This window comes from Corvus brachyrhynchos, unplaced genomic scaffold, assembly GCF_000691975.1.
Source record: "Corvus brachyrhynchos isolate BGI_N302 unplaced genomic scaffold, ASM69197v1 scaffold255, whole genome shotgun sequence".
Lineage (NCBI taxonomy): Eukaryota > Metazoa > Chordata > Aves > Passeriformes > Corvidae > Corvus > Corvus brachyrhynchos.
The window spans coordinates 2,736,960-2,751,438 of record NW_008238358.1 but is presented as its reverse complement, the minus strand read 5'-3'; the positions used below and the strand labels follow the sequence as shown (position 1 = coordinate 2,751,438).

The window sequence follows — 14,479 nt, the reverse complement described above, 5'->3', positions numbered from 1 at the left end:
AGAGAGGAGAGAGGAGAGAGGAGAGAGGAGAGAGGAGAGAGGAGAGAGGAGAGAGGGGAGAGGAGAGGAGAGGAGAGGAGAGATTTTGCAACAAGGGAGTGAGTAATTCAGGCGGCAAACAGAAGGAAAAGTCAAAACCCAGCAGTGTCAGCACAGAGTTGAAAGAGAGAGTGGAAAACCAGCTGTCAGTTTGCAAAAGAAAGAAGCAGAGTTCTGAAGGCCCGTGACTGGTGGTGATTGACATGTCAAGGCACTTTACCTGGGTAAGAAACATGGAGATACATATATGTAAATTTTGCCCTTCTGCTTTAATGCCTAGGACATAAAATACTGTGGATCAGCTGACTTTTAAACATAAATTTATTTTTTAAATCATGAAAAAGGAACAGTCGTGTATTTCCTAAATGGGTATAGTTTTAAAAAATTTCAAATTTATTTTTCTCATTTCTGTCATTACTTTGCCAAGCAGCAGAACAAAAGAACTCACCTCCAGAAAATAAAGAAGTAGGGCCTGCCACCAAGCAGGCAGAACACTGACTTCTTCATATCACTCATACGGGATGAATAATTCAACAATAGTTTAATTAAAAGAACAAAAATTACAAAAGAACAGTTTAGAACCTAACATTCCCATATGAAAATGAGCTCACACAGATTTCCAAATTATTTTCTTTCGAATTATTTAAAATGCTACAGCAGCAACAGACAATTCTGGATGTTAAATTTGCCCTAAGTTTTATGGAAGAATTGCTTGTCTTTCTAAAGTAGGGTAAAGGAGAGGAAAGGGAAAGACTATCACATTTCAAACAACAGGCACTCAATATTTAAATAAGCACTTTTAAAGCATCACATACCAGATTGAAAAATTTTGTTTATCCCCAAATTCTGCTATCTTTGATGTCATGCAGGTGGTAGAAAAAAAATACTGCAAAGACTGATGTATGTAATTACAAAGCTCTAAAGGCATCATGTCATTCTTATTCAGGAATGTATTGCTGATTTTTTTTCAATAATTTCTCTAAATAAAAAATTGTAGTATAACTGGGAATCCCACAGATCACCAGTAAAGTCCTTAGGGCACCTTAACCTCTGAAAGTAATTCAGGACTTCGTGGAAAACTGCCATAACATCAGAGAGAGGAGCTCTGAGTTTCTGCTATATGAAGGAAGTGAGGTACATCTATTTAGGAAACAGATACCCAAAAACTACAAAAACCCCCACAGTTGCCCTAAAAAGCAATTCTTCACAGAATACAAGTATATGCCCAACACTATTTCATGTTTGAATGACTTCAGGGATTTAGCTTCCAGATCCAACTAGTTCTGCTTTGCCAGTGAAGGTAGCTGAAGATGTAACTCAAAAATACTCAAATATTTCCTTGAATCAAAATTATACAGCTCTTATCAACTGTTACAGGTATCTCTCCAAAACAAAGGAAATCACACACATAAGCAGCAGATCGTTACAAGTCAGGCAAATCACGCTTACTTCCTGTATGTTGAAACAGGGAAGTTGTTATTCTGAAAAAAATATTTCACTTCTCACTAAAGATCAAACTAATAAAAGAGCACAAGGTGGAACACAGTTTGGAAGATCAAGCTTGGTATGAGTTTAAGCTGCAATCGTCATTTAGGAGTAATTTATCAAAGCAGATGGCAGCAAGATACCAAATAACCACAGCTGAAGTCGGTACCAATCTTCAAACTGACTCTAATGAGACTTAAATCACATTCCTACTAAACAGGATGAACACAAGTAATTGCATCCTTCTCTTAAATCTTTGGAGCTCATTAACATTTGCAGAAGTAAACAAGGCAAAATCCCACCTTTTCACTACTCCAAGGAAGACAAAACAAGTTCTGTGCTCTAAAACGTAAGTACCACATCCACCCTTCCACAAATTGAAGAACTAGACCAAGCACAGTTTTGTGGGAGCAAGCACCATCATATTCTCTAAAAACCCCACTTGGTACATGCCTACCACCATTTTTGGTCCCAATAATGACTGAATAATGTGCCTCATTAACTAAGTCCTATACAAGCAGGATGCCAGACAAAATAACCCAGAGCAAAACAAACATGCAAACCCAAAACATGCAGCCTATAAACAAAGCAAAAACTATAAAAGTTATACAAAAATTATAATACAAGCTTTTCTGATTTAAATAGTGATTCAATAATAATGGTTTTAATGCCCTTATTCATACTCCCAACTAATCTTTTTTCTCCCTATGCAAGCTCCTATGCAAGGAGCTTTTTTCTCCCTATGCAAGATATCATTTACTAATAACAATTGTTCCCCTGAACACTATCATATTACTTCAGAGACTAAAAACCTTTGATGCCCATGACTTGCACCCCTCACACATTAGTAAGTCACATTTTTAGTTCTCACTCCAGCTACTCAATTTAATGTGAAAAGGTTTCATCCATACAATTCCAGCATCTCTATCATCTATGTTTTTACAGAAACAAAGAAGATTTTATTACTCCAAAAATGTAATTCTGTTCAAAATATCAATCTATTTTCCTGATGTTGCAAACAACTTCCTACCACCTCCTTCCCACCAAAAGTGCAAAAGCATCTCAGTAAGGACAGAGTATCTGCAGGTCATGTAAAGCATGACTGATGTAGGTACCAAACAGAAATTGTAGAGAAAAAAACTGTCCTTGGAAGTGCAAGCACTTCTGCAGTACAATTAACTTAATTAACCAGACGGCATGAATATTCATAAGGCTGTTAATGTCTCCCCCATCCAAACAGATAAATGTGATGTAATGACTTCCTAGTCAAGCATAGCTAAAATTCTGATGAAAACTGCACCAACATTTTGGTTCTTTGCCTGAAATATCATGGAAATTAACAGTCCCTCAGTAACATTTTATTTTCTGAATTAATTGGGAATCATGAATTTATTTAAATGAACCACTTTGGACCAAAAGGTTCACAGGCATCAGATATAGATTGTCTCTTGTTCTGTAACAACTGGATAGCTTTTTTAATGTCCTTCCAGTTCCCCCTCCTCTTTCTCTGTTTCCCCCTCCATACAGTTTCTTAGCAGTAGTTCCCATAGCAACAAACACTCTTGCTAATGGCCAGCAGTACAACTGCAGGCTTCCCCACATCTCATCCATTTGATTTGGACCATAATAAGGCAGCTCAGTAGAGTATTTCAGTAAAAACATACTCCCCTCTGGACCGCTCCCTTCAGGAGGTAAATTGTTTCAAGAGCATCTCCTTCACATCAAGATGATTGAAAGTTCAAAATGCTGTCTTAACTACTTATTATAGAGGCTAAAACCAGATTTTAAGCCACTCACATAATACTACCCTGTAATACAGTTGCTGTTTCTACTTGGCTGGAAAATCATAATAATTTTGTACAATGGATTTCTGGTGGGGAAAAGAAGTTAACTGACCAGAGTTGCATCCTCATGAGAACATGTATCATACTTACCTGTTTCCTAACTGACTACCTCATGGAATATCAGCAATATGGAAATCGAACAAACAATAGATTATTTTTAAGAACTTATTAGGAATTCCTCACAATATCATTTTATAAATTGTTCTCATCCTCTTTTACAAAATCTATGCCATTCTGTGTAAGAAGCTGTACAGAATTCTTTTGGGTATACAAGTGCTTTCTGACCATGATGCATTTGTCTTAAACTGAGGAGGGTAAGCACCAATGATGAGGCACAGTGACCTCCACACAACAGATTCAGTGAGGTGAGATTCAATGAACTGAGATATTCAGAGTGACTGAGCTGGTAAGTGATAGCCCAACTTATGTACTCAAATTCATTAATTACCCTCATGTCTTTGAGACTGCTCTCTTTACCAAGGGTTTTTTAACCTGAGAAAAAACCTAATGTAATCTTGCTCTTTTACAAGCAACTAATACTCTTTTTATATGTGCAAACCAGGTCAAAGCATTTAAAAATCTGCTTGCTCAGTTCAAAGTGATGTGTTCCTTTTTTTTGGTAGAAACTAAAAACAGTGATTTGCTGTTTTACTGGCTGTGGGAATTTTTTCCTTACTAGTTAAAAGCATCTGAGAAACTATGCCAAGTAGTCTTAGCAAACATCCACACCAGAGAGTAGTGTTCATGCAAAAGTACCTCTCTTCTTTTCAAGAGAAGTGATTCATATCCTAGTCCAGAATCAACCCTGGCTGTACTGATTTGTGCTGGCTTTGGCTGGGGTAGGTTTAACTTTCTTCCCAGTGGCTAATATGGAGCTGTGTTTTGGATTTGTGCTGAACACAGGGTTGATAACAAGGAGATGTTTTTTTCATTGCTGAGCAGAGCTTACACAGAGCCAAGGCCTTTTCTGCTTTTTGTACTGCCACGCTAGTGAGGAAATTGGAGGTGCGTGGGAGGGTGGGAGGAGACACAGCCAGGACAGGTGATCCCAACTGACCAAAGGGATATTCCAGACCATATGACATCATGTTCAGTATATGAAATAGGGGAAGGGACATTTGAAGTGATGGCATTTGTCTTCCCAAGCCACTGTTACATGTGATGGGGCCCTGCACTCCTGGAGATGGCTGAACACCTGTCTCTCCAAGGGAAGCAGGGAATGAATTCCTTGGTTTGCATTGCTGGTGCACACAGCTTTTTCTTTTCCTATTAAATTGTCTTTATCTCAACCCAACAGTTTTCCAGCATTTACCCTTCTGATTCTCTCCCCGATGCCACTGGTGGGGGAATGAGCGAACGGCTGCGTGGGGCTTGGCTGCTGGTTAAACCACAACAGTTCTTGCTGAAGCCTTCCTGCTGCGCAAAGTTACACTCCAAGAAGGGCAAATACAAAAACTGTGAGAAGAAGGGACACACAAATCCCCCAATACAAACAAAATCGCACCACAAGACACAAGTTAATAAAAGGAGCAGACTTTTCAAGAGAAATAGATTTTCACGTCTGTAAAACTAAAGAGAGAAAGCAGCTTTGTGTGCAATTTTTTTTTTTTAATATAATGCACACAGTGTATTTCTGGGACACCATTTTAAAATAGACCCTAAGCATGAATCCAACTAAGAATTCTGCCAAGAAAACTGGAGATACAAGAAAGGAAAATCTAGAAAACAAAGCTTTCGTTTGGTATAATTTCTGTCAGGAAATAAGGGTGAAATTCGATCTTTGTATGGATCAGATGAAAATTATTTTAGTTTTATTCCTTCTCAGCTTCTTCCTTCAGGCAAAGAGCTCATCTGTGCCATTACTAAAAATTATCATTACAATTTAAAATCAAGTCATTTGTAATCAATATAAATCACTAATTTAAGACATTTATTCAATAGCTCCCTTACGTAACTGAAGCTTTAGCATCAAGAACTGCCTTTAGTAGCCAAAACTGCAGAACATGCCAGAGGCACTTAAAACAGATGACTAACAAAACATAACAGTACCTTTCATTCTCACCTGCTGGTATTACTCCAAGAGGAACCGGTGCTCTGACAGGCTTTGATACATAGTCTGTGTCTTTCCCAGCATCTATCTGGGCTCTAAGTAGTAACCCATGAGCAACTTCGCTGACAGATCCATCTCCACCAACACAAACTACCCTATTACAAAACAAAAATGCCAAACACTTCAAAACAAACTCTTTCATAGCTGAACCCCACACCATATACATAATGAATCTTCAAAAAGCTAAAAAACATTCTTTCTTTAACAACAAGCTTGGGCTTCGCTCCCAGATCAGTGAATGTTACCTGAACGTTCCTTAAGCATTCTTATTTCTGCTTTCAGTCTGAGTAGGAGTAAATATATTTAACTTACATCTAAGTTAATATATTAACTTACCAAGTTTTTCTTATCACATGAAATGCACATAAACTGATCAGGTAGAAGAAACAAACACGTTTAAGTGCCTCAGTGGAAAAGCTCTTTACATCTTTCAATCCTGACCCATACAAACATTCCAATGCCTTTTAATTGCCCTTATAATAACAACTCACCAAATATTACAATAAAATAAAAAAACCACTTGAAAACAGCTATTTTCACACACTATGCAGGCAGTTGAGGGATTTAGCAAGGTATAAAATCCTAGTGCCAGCAATCCTTTGCACAAAGGTACTTAATCACTGCTTCTGGAGCACATAATTAAACTCCCACCTGCTGTGGCTACAGAGAAGAATGCATTTGTCTGTAAAAGCTCTGTTACAGCAAACCATTTTTTATCTTGTTTTTGTTTATTTAAGTACATATTACAGAGATTCTCCAAATTAGGAAGCATATTTTAATAATAAGAATAGTAATAATAAATTCCAAGCACTTATGACAGAAGTGTCAGAGTTACTTTAGGAGGCATTCACTTAAATTATATTATTTTGTTTTATCTCTGAATGCAGCTGGGAAACCATGTCCAATAATTCAACCAGGTAAAGCTGGTCAGATCTTTATAAGAAAAAACTCATTTTATGAGTTTAAATGTTTAAAATCGTTTACCTCATCTTCAATATTTTCTTCAGTTCCTATTACTATTTGCAAGATGATTTTCCATCCCTAATTTTTAGGAATGTTTCTTCTATCTAGCTAAACACTGCCACATTAAATAAAAAATACAATATGTAGTTTGAAGAATAGAATACAAAAGTTTGAAGAACATTTTCTTCCTGCTCGCAATCAGGAGTCATCGCCTGTCTTTTGACTCATTTTTTGTTTATTCCCAGGCTTAAAATTTTCTGTCACAGTAGCAAAACCAGTAATCTTTGAAGTCTGATAAATTGAATACCCAGAAGGACTTGTGTGGATTGTCTTCTGGCTATTAAAACTTTTGAAAACAGATATATTTTCCTCTGATTTTGGAGAGCTGTGTAGATGAAGAGTCCCAGGAATAACATGAAAATGCTGCTAAATTTGACTTTTATTATTTTACCATTAATCATCAAGAGTTGCCTTTTTGGCTGGAAATAAAGGTACCATCAGGCACCTGGGATTCCAATGCTAATCAGTGAGAACCTGCTATGCATAAGGAGTAGAAAGTCTTGAGCAAACAAATTTTACTTAGACCTTGAAAAAGGTTTTTGAGAGGAAGAAACATTTAACCATCAGATGCAACTTTCTTAATCAACTATTCACTAAGGACTGACTAACCTGGGCTACTCTAAATATCCTTAATATTTTAGGCTCCTAACTAGGAATGAAATATGCATGGACACTGTCTATTTCTGTCACTGTACAATGGGAAAACCCAGCTGAGATAGCAGCATCACAAACGCAGTCTCTCTATTTGTCACCAAAGCTCAGCCATAAATCAGGGGGAAAAAGCCAAATTGACAAAGTGCCTAAATTTTCAGTGTCCCTAAAAAAGAGTGGATAGCAAAAAAGGTAGAGTATATAAAACATATGCCTATGGTCCTTCAAGACAGAATGGTAGCTGGGGAAATCAGAGAAAAGAAATTATAACTACAAACAGCTTTGAAAAAGAATTAACACATAGGAGTGCTGCTTTCAGAAAGCACTGAGATATAAACTTCCAGTTTACTACTGCAAATCATAAGCTTAAGTTTACTTCATATGCTGTTAACATGGAAGGAACCATAACTCTCCTAGAGAGAAAATCAAGCTCAGAAATTGCATGTTGCTATGTTGCTTACATACTGCAGTGAATTTTAAAAAAAACAGTTGTCTTGCCATTTCTCCATTTTCACTTCAATTAGGTTTCTGCCAGTCTGAAACAGGCACCACTTGACGAGCAGGTGCTGATTAGAGCAGCAGATTAATGCACCCTGGCATGGCCTTCAGTCCACACCTAACCCACCTGCAGCTGCCTCCCAGCCTGGGCAAGGCGTGCAAGGTCTGTGTGCACAAACTGCACACGAACCAACTCGCCTCCTACCACCACACACAGCGCCCAAAGGAGGCACAGAAGTGCTGCTCCAGACAGGACAGGGGCCTTTTCACCTCAGAAATCCTGGCATCATACTAAGGGTTATATTCTTCCAGCTTCTTCTGCTCCTGTTCGCCCTTAGGTGTGACTACTGGAGAGAAGCCTTACAGGGGAAGAAGTTCCCAGTGACTCTACCCAAAGATCAAAGATGAAACAATTCAAATATGACTCAGTGTAGAAGATATTTGTGAAAGAAGATACAATCCAGGCTTTTTCTTCTTTGTCTTAGTATTCTTACAGAGACTGAAACTTTCATGAAGCATATTTCGGAAAGCTTTATTTTTTTATCTACTGTTACTCTTTATTTACCATTATTTATGAATCCAAGATACATTTCTATTGTCAGTAATTAATAAATACCAAAGCATTTAACAGAACTGACTTTCCCAGGTTTCATATATATGAGAAACAGAGTAACTCATTAAATACCCACTAGCATAATTTTGATTGGAATACAAACAAAAATAACATGATGAGGTTTACTAACATTCATAGTCACTAACCTACTTACCCATCAAATGCCTGCAGTTCACATTCTTTAAGTACTGAGAGAGCATGTCCTTCATATTCAGTTACTGCAAAAAACATTAATTATCAGCAGATTAGACCATTTTAAAGGGGTTTAAATTATTTTGCCCATAAGGAACAAAAGAGTAATTCAATTTAGATTATTTTTTAAATCATTAATGCATTAAAAGTATGAGAAGTTATATTTTACAGTTATGCTAAAAGGCCAAACATTAAAATTCAGCTGCTATTAGATACATGGCTATTTAGTGTATTTAAATTCAGATAATTCAAGAGGATGTTTGTTGCATCAAAATGCAAGTTTTAGCACTGACATAGTGGGTAAACTTCAGGAAAATAAGCATATCCTCAGTTAAGATTGAATTACTTCAGGATCAATCAAATTTAATTGCCTTTGTGTTAGGATATGCAAATTGCTAAATCAAAAATAAGAGGACTTAAACTCAGAAGTATGAAATCAAGCCAAATACCAGTGACAACAGAATATAACACACAGAGGAAGGTGGCACAAGTATACACCAGAGTTCATAGCCTCTGGAGGAAATGAATCTGTCACTCCACATTGATGTCTCTGTGTTTGCTGATACCCTATATAGTACTGTAAATGCCAGTGAAGACAGGATAAACTGGCATACTACAGATGGCACGAAGCATCATAACTACATTTAGCATTTTCTAGGGCAGCTTTGCCAGAAGAGACAGCCCAGCTGCAGCCACCCATCAAAGATTTTTGCTGACTGACATGACACTTGCAGATGGATTTTTTGTGTAAGAATGTGCATCATTATATGCAAAATTACATTAATCTTTCATGCTTGTCTGTCCCTGGTGCTCACATAGTTCAAGGCTTTTCTCCAGTGTTCCTAAACACTGCTAAAATTATTAGTCTTGGTGTCTAAAACAATCATTCCATATCTGTACCTGTTCCAACAGTATTTCTACAGACTACTCAAATGCTGCTTACAAGAACTGAAAACACCCCTATCTCCTCCTATACACACACACACGTTTGTGTGTATAGTGCGTGCATACACCTTTTCTCCTAAAAAATAAAAAACATCAAAACAAAATCAAAACAAAAGTGATACTATTTTTACACTTCACATTAAAAAATTGTATATATTGCCTATAACTTCAAAATCCCCCAACCAGTATGAGCAAAGTTCTAGTGCTTGGTGTTTTGAAAATTCTTAACTATAAACTAGAGTTGTTTTGATTATCTGGAAGGCAAAGATTTATCATTTTGCTGCAGAAACAGCTATCACTATAACAACTTCTGGAAATCATTTACAGAATTTACTTCCATGCAGAGGGTCTCTGGACTATCCAAGCACAATATTTAAGCTACCATATTCAGCTTTGCATTACCAATAGGAATTATGCTTTTATCAGTATCTGTAGGCTGTGTGAAAAGTGACCAATAAAAGTGTGCATCATGCAAAAACGCAGAAAGGTTCAAGTATCTTACCATTGCTTAGCTGTGAAAGAAACTCTTCCCATGAAAACATAGAGTTGGTTACCAGGTTACATGCCTTTTTAAATGAACACGATGACATTTAGAAAGTTATGAGTACAGTCTAATTAAAATGGAACAGTAAATTACATTTATTTTGTAACAGAAAACATGCTCAGTGCTTTCCTACGCTTACTATTACAGAATTAATTCACTCACAGAACAAGGATGTGAAAATAAAGAGGGCTCATGTCTACAGAGAAATCAAGAAAGACAGTAAAAATGACTAATGTTAACCAGATTAAGAACAACTCCATCCTCTTTGCATCTAATATCTTAAGTTTGGAAATTATGTAGAAGAAATGCTCAAGGCTTAAGATTGGGGAATTCCAAGAAATTTAAAATTTGATGGGAGAATGACAGAGGATCTATTTTGACACACTGTGACAAAAAGACAGTGAAAAAATGAGGTTTTCAGGAAAAACTTTGGGAGAACATATAGAAAATCACTCAAGTAGAAAAAAAAACCTAGAAAAATCCAACACAGACATAAAAAGACCATGTCTAAAAAGTTTTCTGCAGGCTTGACAACCTCCAGAGGGACATGTATAAATCATTCTGATGGCTGGAAAAAAAGCTAAGTGTTTGAATATTTGGCACTCTTCCAATTCCGGGGGAAGAACAAACAAACAAAAAAACCTACTCAATGTATTTTGGTAATAGGAGGAAAGCTTCTTTCGTTGTTTGAGAAGGATCCAGATTACATATTTGGCAAAAATATAATTGCAAAAATATAATCACAAAAGTATTACTTAATGATTTTTTGACCATTTCTAACACATAATTAAGAAACTTGGGGGTTTTTTTTCAAGAGTGTTTTGCTCTTAAATCTCAGATAACAGCATTCTGAAGGAAGGACACCAAAGGTGCACCTCCTTTGAACAGAGTCACACATACTCCAAACACTTTCAAGCCCTCCTCACATAGCAAACAAGAACTAAGGGCTTGGCCTCTACACATAGAAAAAGCAATACACAGTTAATTCAAGACTTCCAAACAGGGGATGCTTTCAAGTGATACCTAAATATACTGGCACTCATGCCACACACTAAAATCAATGGGATTATAACTGCTAATGATAACATTTTATTTTCATCCAGCATCAACACCAGTTATCTGTTGTTATTTATCATATGGTAAATTTAAACCAATGCTATTTGTCCAGTTCTCAAGTATTCTTTTTCTTTGTGATTCTACCCTAAAAATAGGAGTTTGGGAAGACTTGTTATTTTTGCCTAGATGTCCAGGTTTTAAGTGTACATAAATGGAAGCAAAAAAGTCAAAAAAAGAAGTGAGACAAGCTAGGATTCAAGTCAGGGTTTCCTTCATTTATTTTTCTTTAATTATGTGTAAGATTTTTCAAGATACTAATGTATTTCTAAAATACTAGCTCCAATTATCACAGTTTGCCAGTACTTGCAGGTATCTCAACAGCAGAGTGAGCTTTTGTAGAACTCAATTTTTGGAAGAGTCACTTACCCTAGCAGCCATATCCCAACTGCAGCACAAAAGATTGCCCAATTCATAAAAGAGGCCAGATTTTAACTATTATTTCACCTTAGCTACAGTTAAAAAATTGTTACAGTTTAAATTTGCTAATTCACACTTTATAGTGCACTAAGCACTTCAGAGACTTGCTTACTGCACGTAACAAAAATAACCCAAAACCCCAACAAAACACAATCCATTCCCTAAGACCTTTGGTTCTTTTTATTGAAATCAATACTGCTGCAGCACACAAAGTCATTTGGGGGGGGAAGAAAACCCTAGAGAATTTAAAAATAATTAGAAAAAGTAAATGTTACTTCAGCACTCGCTTATTTGCATTCATGTCTTTAGATTGCTGTATGTCCTTGGATAGGAGAGAACATTTCCACTCCAAACTTCTAAACACATAAGATGTTTATTCCAAGAGAAGCTACCATGAAGAATAAGATTTTCTGAGAGGAAGCAACAACCAGCTACCAATGTACAAGATGGGCTGAGGAGAGCTCTGTCTTTCAGCATTCCACTGTCAATTTTTGATGGTCTGAGGTGTTTTTAGTAGCCTGCAAGCTTTGTATTTTGTATGCACTAGAAGCCACTTCAGAGGTTAAAATTTGCTATAAAATTTTTGTGTTCAATGGATTTTAGGCTTTAAATATGTCTATGTGGAAAAGTCTAAATGTAAAATATCTTCAGTGCAAAAACGGTACAAAAGCATTCACAATTTCAGTACCTAATGCCACTAGTTATGTAAATACTGGCCATGTTCCAAAAAAGCAGGAACAGCAAGATGCACACTCCAACTTCACAAAATCCAAAACAACTATGGGATGAAAAAAAACGGTCCTAGCTACTTGAAATAAAGCGCTTAGTTTTATTAGAATATGGTACCAGTGGACAGGACTTTTACTCAGCACCCACCACCACCCTCTTTTTTCCTTTAATGCATAGTCCTTAATTATCTCTACTAGCATTGAAAACTGATGTAGTTTTCTCATTTTGCCTGTAGGAGGAGTGTTAGGCAGCTAATAAGCACAATAGTATTTCAACATTGCCAAAATAACCTTAATTAAAGGATAGGCCATTAAACATTTTTCTGGCTCAATTCCGAAGTTTCCTATTAAAATTTAAAAGGCTAATAATTAAAAAATAAACTTAAAACTGTTTTTATTCCACTAGTAAAAATGTTTTTGAAACCTCTACGAATTATATTCGCAACTTATATTAAAACTTTTTTTAAAAATTGTGACCGAACAAGGGTAAGTTCAATTTCTAACATGACAGCATTATTAGTCTGTTCACACTATGATACATGCCTTCCAGGTGGAAAAATATGTCTGTGAGAATTAAAACTTATATAAAGCTGCTGGCATTCCCTCTCAGTTAAGTATAGTTAAGAAATTATCACTGCAGAATTATAATACAGACAATCTTTTTCACATTTCTTCTAATGTGTCTTTAATCTTCAATTGATTTTACTTTAAATTTTGGGATAAATAGTTAAAAAAATACATAGATACAGGTAATAAAATTAGCAAGCTAATTTTCATCTACCATTATTGTATTATTACATTCTCATGGCTAAATCGGATTTTCTCAGAATAATTTTTGGACTGCAACCTGAACTAGTCATCATTTCAGAAGAAGTTTAAGGAACACCTGCAAGATGAGACCTCTTCTAATTTGCTTAAACTGAGACTGATAATTTTTCAAGTCAATTACAATAGACACAGGAAAAAGCCTAGATTACTAGTATTGACTGCTATAGGTGAAAAATACTGAATCAGTAACAGAATTACAAAAACTTTTTTTTGACAAAATAAAAATACATTGTGTTGTATTAACTAGAGTTCCAAATGCACTACTTGCAGTCAAAGGCAATAAGGTTTAGCAGTAAATTCAAACTGTGCTTAAGCATTAGTTTCACAAAGGATTAAGCTATGCTTTTGAAGCAACTTACCTGTGACATCAGTTTTTATGTCAGCAAGTTTAAAAAGAGGTGCAACTTTTTCAAAATAAACATGGGTGGCTTCCCTTTTGTGGCTGCTTGGATTAACAAACACTTTCAAGGATTTTGGTCTGTTTTGAAACCCTAGAAAGAGAACACAAAACATTTCAGATTACACACAACCTGACTATTTTTACAGCTTAAATGAATTTCTAATGTCAGAACTGTTCCAATAGTTTGACAGGATAAGTAAATTATAGTTTTAAAAAGTCTAAATTTCTTCTTGCATGCCCACTACTTATCTTTAAATTACAGTATTGATTAATTTTGTGTGTACAGCTAATAAACAGTTGTAGGAACCAGAACAAAAGTGCATATGTCACAGCCTAGTTAAACCCTGATTCAGGAGCAGGATGAGTGTGAAGTTAAAAGTCTGGGCATCAAAAAAGAAAAGAAACCCACACATAAAAATGTATCCTTGTTGGAATTTAATGTGACTCAATTTCAGCAGGCATACAAAAGTAACACCCAACAAAACTGACACCACAATCCAACACTTTTCTGAGAGTGCAAATCAAACAATCGAAGGGAAATTTCCTCGTTGTGAAAGAAGTACAAAAATATAAAGAAATTGAAAACTTGGCAGTATCATTTGGAAATCTGACAATTATTATTCATTTAGGTCTTTGGAGTAACAACATCCAAGGAAACAACACTGAGAAATAGTGCTATGCAAAGCTGAACCTTGTCTTGCACATTGATCCCATGAAGTAATTTTATTATTTGAAATATGGCATTTTTGTTGAAGAGTAAGTAACTCACACTAAACCAGTAACATTATTTTTCAAGTTCTCTTTTCTAGAATTCCTACAATTGCCAGTGAGACTGCTTTGCTACAAAAAGCAAGCAGTAGTGTGCAATACTGCTCTTCTTCTGGTATTTACTTAAAACACACAATTTGAACAATTCTAAATTTTGTTTTAGTATCAGGGTAGACTATCACTTTCTTAGTCAAATAAAAGCTAGACTCTCTGGCAAGTGTACTGCTTGCACAGACACGGGGTTTCCCTGCCCCTGCTCAGCCTCGTTCCCATTGGTT

General features: G+C 36.0%; 1 protein-coding gene across 2 annotated transcripts in view; it reads right to left on the bottom strand.

The window, feature by feature from the left end:
- Nucleotides 1-14,479, bottom strand: part of CERKL (ceramide kinase like) — a 37,929-nt gene that overhangs the window by 10,369 nt on the left and 13,081 nt on the right. For both annotated transcript variants that reach the window (XM_017735746.1, XM_017735747.1), the window contains exons 3-5: nucleotides 13,393-13,524; nucleotides 8,418-8,481; nucleotides 5,431-5,573 (exon numbers count right to left, since the gene is read on the bottom strand). In XM_017735746.1, the coding sequence (XP_017591235.1) occupies nucleotides 5,431-5,573; nucleotides 8,418-8,481; nucleotides 13,393-13,524 (339 nt within the window). The remainder of the gene's footprint in view (nucleotides 1-5,430; nucleotides 5,574-8,417; nucleotides 8,482-13,392; nucleotides 13,525-14,479) is intronic.